The 6,830-nt window shown below is 41.3% G+C and overlaps 1 protein-coding gene across 2 annotated transcripts; it reads right to left on the bottom strand.

Annotated features, from left to right (window-relative positions):
- Positions 1–12: 12 nt before the first annotated feature.
- On the bottom strand, positions 13–6,752 carry LOC109463238 (V-type proton ATPase subunit B). 2 transcript variants are annotated; one of them, XM_019759982.1, is made up of 14 exons: positions 6,595–6,751; positions 5,741–5,796; positions 5,443–5,541; positions 5,109–5,202; positions 4,495–4,654; positions 4,177–4,234; positions 3,929–4,033; positions 3,491–3,588; positions 3,148–3,271; positions 2,639–2,872; positions 2,094–2,198; positions 1,547–1,676; positions 1,163–1,308; positions 47–424 (listed from the first exon to the last, which is right to left on the bottom strand). In XM_019759982.1, the coding sequence occupies exons 1-13, from the start codon at positions 6,710–6,712 to the stop codon at positions 1,163–1,165; spliced, it is 1,527 nt and encodes a 508-aa protein (XP_019615541.1). In that variant the 5' UTR covers positions 6,713–6,751; the 3' UTR covers positions 47–424. The 2 variants fall into 2 exon arrangements, with proteins under 2 accessions (XP_019615542.1, XP_019615541.1); XM_019759983.1 differs by lacking the exon at positions 1,163–1,308 and having other exon boundaries at positions 13–424; positions 6,595–6,752.
- Between the last annotated feature and the right edge of the window lie 78 nt (positions 6,753–6,830).

Raw genomic sequence — 6,830 nt, 5'->3', positions numbered from 1 at the left:
ATATTCACATTTCATTGAAGTTTACATAGGCTTTCTTCTATTTGCTACCTTTCACCTCTAACTTAACCAGCAGTACTTTAAATTCTATGCTCCTGTGGCATATCTTGTAAATAGTACTGAATTCTGCAATATATTTCTATTACACAATCATATACACAAGTACTACTGATCCCATATCTAGCACTATTCCATTTCAGTCTAGAGTAAGAGCTGTAAGAGCTTCCTGGAATAAATAATTGCTGACAATAGACATGATGGTTCTTCTGTGGTGGAAAGGTTTGAGTCTAAGTACGTCGGCTGTCCCTGGGGTAGTACTCTGCCAGGATGTTGGTGGGAATGCGTTTCAACATTTCCTTAGGGAAGATCCGTAGCAGTGACCAGCCGATGTCTAGGGACTCGAAGATGGTTCGGTTCTCGTAGGGACCTGGGAACAGATTGGAACAGTGATTAGTTTTCTACTTGCAGGCTAAACCTTCAAAATCCCTTTGGAGAGCTTGTCAGCACTAGGTTGGCTGATCCAAAGTAAGATAGATACATGTACTTACCATTTCACACTGCTATACACCAGTAGCATATATCATTATACATGTAGATCAAGATTCATTACTTTCTTAGACTTGTGGACCGCAAGTCTAAGAAAGTAAAAAATCCTGATGGTATGGCCTTAGCTTCTAGTATTTCTGCTGCACACTGGAGCGCCCAACAAGCTTGCTGGTGGCAAAAGACAGTAAAAGGTTTCTTTGTGAGTAAAGCATATGGATATGTGGATGCTGGCAAGCATGTGAAGCATGAGTAAGTGTAGGTCACAGATTTTCCTTGCAACAACAGCAATGGTCCTGTGAAGACAGATAATGAAGTAATTGTATTAAGGCAGACAGATTAGTGATTACATCTGGTGACACAAATTTGCAGCTGTAAATTTCATACCTATTTTATTAGTTTTTCTCTTTCTAATTGTTTTTATTTCTATTCTAAGGCTTACAAGGGGAATTTCACCTCATCTGTGAAGGATAAGATGTATTTCAGCTTTTGCTTCTTTCTTTACAACAGTAATGCAGCATATGATATGCTATACTGTCCACCATTTTAGAATGTTCAAAAATGTCAAATGTGTCTCTTCAATAGATATATGACAACCCCCTTGTAAGCCATCGTGTTTCACCTAGTCTCTTGTGGGTCTGGCATCTCGAGGGTAGAACTCATTGAGGGTTTTCTCAGGAATTCGCTTCAGCATTTGCTTGGGGAAAATGCGAAGGAGGCTCCATCCAATGTCCAAGGACTCATAAATGGACCTGTTGTCATACGGTCCTGAGAGGAAGTGTAAGTCAAACATTATGGATGTACCCTTGTTCTTAATTGATATAAAATAACAAAAGGTAAAACAAAATGGTCAACATAATGAGGGGCCAAATAAAGTCGGGTACATACAGTGTTTCTTAGATTATTCTAGTTATAACTTTGCAGAAAAAACAAATTGAACTGTCATCACTTTAAGATTTCCAATTGTACAAAGCATCTGACATTTCAGAATCAGGAGGTGACGTACCTTGGTTGATGAAGTTCTTCTCAAACTTGCTGAGGAACTCCAGGTAGAGCAGATCGTCGGGGGTGAGGGCCTCCTCTCCTACCACAGCCTTCATGGCCTGCACATCCTTACCAATGGCGTAGCAGGCATACTGGAGATACAAGGCACAAGGATCAACGACATGAAATCAACAACAGCATTTAAGCACTTTGGACTCAACTACAGGCATATACCAACAGAATACATTTCCTATTGGCATACTGAAAACACAAGGCATGATGATCAACAACAAGAAAACATACTGGAAGACGACTTTCCAAGGACTACATATAGAACTAGAACTATATATGCAACACAATACACTTCCCAATGGTCACAGGAACTGAACCGCAGAAAACACCAACACAGAACATTTCAATCCTAACCACTGTCAAACTGAAGGACTGAAATTCTTTCCTCAGTGCAAAACTCTGACAGCATTCTGTCTGGGCGGTCTAGCTGCTAATGCTGAGCAACAGCTAACATAGACCCCCCCAAAAAAAGCCTGTTCTGCCATGTCCTAACATACCAGCTGGTTGGAGACGTCTGCGTGGTCCTTCCTCGTCATCCCCTCCCCGATGGCTGACTTCATCAGACGGGACAGCGAGGGCAGCACGTTGATGGGCGGGTAGATCTACAGTCACGGCAGGGGTACAACATCTGTCAGCAGAATGTTTAACTTCGCCCTACTAGTGTTAAAACTACTGTTTTTGTGGAGAGCTATGCCTTGAGCATGTTAAGACCCGACAACACTTACTGAAATGAGTAAGGGGTCCATCTTGGTGAGTGGATAAAATCTTACAGTACTGTCTTATGCACTTTGTACCTACTTCTGTCGGCTGCTAGTGTGTTATACTAGTACTAGTGTGTTAAAGCAAAACAAACAAAGAAAGCTTTTCTTCCAAACCATCTGTTGTAAGTAACCTATGAGAACAATTTACAACATTTTTTTTTACAAGTATTGCACCTAATCTAAGTGTTTTGATATTGATTCTATGTAACTGTTACATTTATGACAGAGGTTGGGTCAGAGTACTGTCTTAACAGTACTCTATACAGTAATAGTCTGTATACCTGTCTGTTGTGGAGCTGTCTCTCCACATAAATCTGTCCCTCGGTGATGTACCCCGTCAGGTCGGGGATGGGATGGGTGATGTCGTCGTTAGGCATGGTGAGGATGGGGATCTGGGTGATGGAGCCGTTCCTGCCGTCCACACGCCCGGCGCGCTCGTAGATGGTGGCCAAGTCCGTGTACATGTAGCCTGGGAAACCCCGACGACCCGGCACCTCCTCTCTCGCAGCCGACACCTGAGATGTGAGCAATGATGATAAGATTATCCAGCTTGTTGATATGAAATAATCACACTAACAGAGTTCCCTACAATTTGAACAAAGCCAAACATTTTCTAAGCAAGTCTGATATCATGCAGATGCTACAGTTTAAGTAAAATCAACTTTGCTTCAATACAAAATAAAAATTAGATTGAGTTAACTGCAAAAAATGACAAGTTGCTACTGCTAGTACATGTATTTGATTTCCATACTTATTTTCCTTTGACTTTTCCAACAACATTCCAACCCACCTCTCTCAGAGCCTCGGCGTATGAGCTCATGTCGGTGAGGATAACCAACACGTGCTTCTCGCACTGGTACGCCAGGAACTCTGCGGTTGTCAGGGCCAGGCGAGGTGTGATGATACGCTCAATACTGCAAGGGTAAATGCAAGAGTGTTGACCAAGACATGTTAACTACATCTGTACTAAGATTCCAGAATTTCGTAATGTTTTATTGTGACTTGCAGTTTCATAAAATGATATCCAAGAACAGTTTTAGCATTTAACTCATGGATAAGCTTCAGTTTTAACTTACATGGATAAGCTATGAAAGATAACTCAATATTCAATATATTGTTAACTCTATACTCACGTTGGATCATTGGCCAGGTTGAGGAAGAGACAAACGTTCTCCATGGATCCATTCTCCTCAAAGTCCATCTTAAAGAAGCGAGCTGTTTCCATGTTCACCTGGGGCAGACAGAATGGATACCTTAAGAAATAGTCTTTTACTGTAAGTTAGTGTAACTGTACACATCTAATGATCTATATACGTACATCAAGGATTTTCTGTCAGTGAATTTTGGGCTCTCCTGTACAAGTAGTTACACTGTACTGTACCCACTAGAATAAATAACAATTAGGTTAACTCTTGTGGGACTAGCCTGACTAAATCTGCGCTCCTAGCGGCCGGCCCGGAAAAAANACCAGCCAGCTGGTGTTTTTCCGGGCCGGCCGCTAGGAGCGCAGATTTAGTCAGGCTATTGTGGGACAAAATCGATCTGCTTTCACACTGATTGACCAGACTTACTCCCATGGCAGCGAAGACGATGGCAAAGTTGTCATCATGATCATCAACGATGGACTTTCCTTGCTTTTTCACCAGACCTCCCTGTCGGCAGATTTGAGCGGCAATCTGGAGAGATGATAAAACTGTCAATCACAACATACTAATGATTCTACACTTCCATATCATTAGATTTTTCTTACTCTGTTAAATGCAATAGCAGTCCATTATACATTTGACTTTGGAGGGGTAATAAGAAGATTTTTGCTTACCTCATTATGAGGTAACCCAGCAGCAGAGAAGATTGGAATCTTCTGACCTCTGGCAATGCTGAAAGGTCAAAGCACAAACAACATGACCTCTGAACCATGACCCGTTTATCCCTTAGGTCGCAGGTCGCATGAGAACTTGAGAAGCATACAAAAACACACTTTATTGTGTATTGTTGTATAGTTGAAAGAAACTGTAAAAAAAATTAAGTGTATGTGATTATATCTCGTGAACTCTGGATTGGTAACTCAGGCTAAAAATACAGGAATGATCCAACTGCCCCGCCCACAAAAACTGCCATACCCCCTTTCCTTCCTCACCTGTTCATACAGTCTATAGCAGAAATGCCTGTCTGGATCATCTCCTCAGGGTAGATACGGGACTGTGGGTTGATGGGCTGGCCCTGGATGTCCAGGTAATCCTCAGCCAGGATGTTAGGTCCCTTGTCTATGGGCTTCCCTGAACCGTTAAATACACGACCTACGAAGAGGTGAGGACCACTTGGATGTTAGGATCTTGAGACGTAAGAATGTCTCAGTCAAGTTGTCATTATCACAATATTAGTATGTACATGTATGAATGATGTGTACCTATGCTATGAAAAGAATTCTGGCACATTTCACATTACTACATCCAACATCTACATCTACATATCATGACACTTGTAAAATAATGCATGTATTTTATAATCTCAAAGCAGATCTTTCGGTAACAGAATCATTACCATCTGGCAAGGCAGTTGGTGGTTGCTTGTTGGTTACGACTTTGCCACTGAAAGATATGCTTGGAGATTATGTTTTTATGCCTCTGTATGTAGATGTCTTAAGCACTCACACACCAGTGTATTAACACATATAATATTAAATGCCATACGGCACCACCAGAGCACTTGAACTTGAAGTTTAGAGAAGAGCTGACAGTTGGCAACACTTACCCAACATGTCCTCTGACACAGGTGTACGCAGGATGTCACCTGTGAACTCACAGGTGGTGTGTTTGGCATCAATGCCTGATGTTCCCTCAAATACCTGTCCAACAGAAACACAAAGTAGACTGTTAAAGTTCTATACATGCATTAAATAATACAATTGAATGCTTTTCCAGTTTTTACAAAAGCATGGACATAAAGATGTCTTGAAGAAAAGAGAAGTGTCTTCCTCGAGCTTGTGAGAAAATATTTTCAGAAGTAACCATTCATGTGAGAAAATATTTTTCTTCTAAGATTAGTCTTACAGAACAGAGATAATGTCTTAGCACTGTTTCTTTACCTGAACTACAGCCTTTGACCCGCTGACCTCCAGCACCTGTCCACTACGAATGGATCCATCGTTTAGGGTCAGGTGGACAATTTCTGCAAACTTGGGGAACTGAAACAAAGATAATGCATTATTGACCACACCAACATTCCATAGAGTCTATCAAATACTGTAGTATTAGAATGGAAACACAATCTTATACTAAAAAAATTACTTTAGCCTCACTGGATGCTTCAGGAAATTCTTCCATACTGTTATAATTTCTTATGTTGTTCTCAACTGAAAAATGTTTCCAACTGTCATTACAAACCTTAACATCATCCAGAATAACTAGGGGACCATTCACTCCAGTCACTGTCTTGTATGCTGGAAAGAGATGGATAGAAAACAAATAAGCACATTCCATGCATATGTCAAGATAATCACTTAAGGTTGGCTACATTTGTCTATTTTGAGGTAGGTTGTTCAGATACTGTTGAGTATAATGACTTGCCAAAGGCAGAATGGTACACAGGCTACATATGTATAAAATAATGAAGGTCACTATTTTTTTCTTGAAAGGGTGTGGCACACCTGGAAATGATTTTTCCCAACCCGGTTATATACCATGAATGGTTACTTCTGAATTACTTACATCTGTGTTCACCATAGCAAAAAGTATGATAATGAAGGTCAAACATCATATGAAAATTAATTAATTATTCAATCTGTGTTCTCCCTTGGGAGACAAGAAACTGCAAAATTTTATGTATTAAACAGAAAATTGATGTTACGTTATGAAGGTGCTATTATGAAGGAACCATCAAGGTATACAGCTGTACAAGTCATAGCAAGATCAGAAAGGATTGCAACGGAAAATTGCTACCCCAAGGAATATTATATCACGTGTGTTTAACCTACATAATAACCTAAACTAACAAAACACGATTTTCGGAATGGGAGCCCAGCAATTCAACATGCTAAATGGTCTGTACTTAAACTACAGGTTTACATTTATCATAATGAAAGGCGGTCTGTATTTTGTGTGATGAATGCTCGTCACGTCAGGTTGCACAGGTGAACTGAAGGGCTCGCCCCCCTCCCACCCAGCATATAATTTTAGCGATGTCACAGGTCCCCTCTGTCGCCAAATTGCGTCGTTTTCTCGCTAAAAGAGCTACTTACTGAGCCTGGGCTGTGAGTGGTAGTTCCTGGTGATGGCCAGCGTGTGTTCCCGGGCCATACGGATGTCGTTGGTGGGAGGTGTGCTCCCCAAGTCCATCAGATCTCCCATAGCCGACATCTTGGTATCATGTGATGAACCGGTGTGTGACGCTGACGTCAGAACAAGGAATTGCAACTTTTTAAATTTCCGCTAGAGGCCGCGCGTGCACTGGCTGTCAGCGATCAGCGCAACCAAG

The sequence above is a fragment of the Branchiostoma belcheri genome, unplaced genomic scaffold, assembly GCF_001625305.1.
Source record: "Branchiostoma belcheri isolate BF01 breed outbred unplaced genomic scaffold, Haploidv18h27 scaffold123, whole genome shotgun sequence".
NCBI classification, from domain to species: domain Eukaryota; kingdom Metazoa; phylum Chordata; class Leptocardii; order Amphioxiformes; family Branchiostomatidae; genus Branchiostoma; species Branchiostoma belcheri.
The sequence above is the reverse complement of the archived record's forward strand: the minus strand, read 5'-3'. Positions and strand labels throughout refer to the sequence as shown.

Coding starts and splice junctions, on each gene's coding strand:
- LOC109463238 (XM_019759982.1), bottom strand. CDS start 6,712: ATGTCGGCTATGGGAGATCTGATGGACTTGGGGAGCACACCTCCCACC. Junction 5,203..5,442: donor GGTCAAAGGCTGTAGTTCAG/GTAAAGAAACAG, acceptor TCTGTTGGACAG/GTATTTGAGGGAACATCAGG. Junction 1,677..2,093: donor CAGACGTCTCCAACCAGCTG/GTATGTTAGGAC, acceptor TTGTATCTCCAG/TATGCCTGCTACGCCATTGG.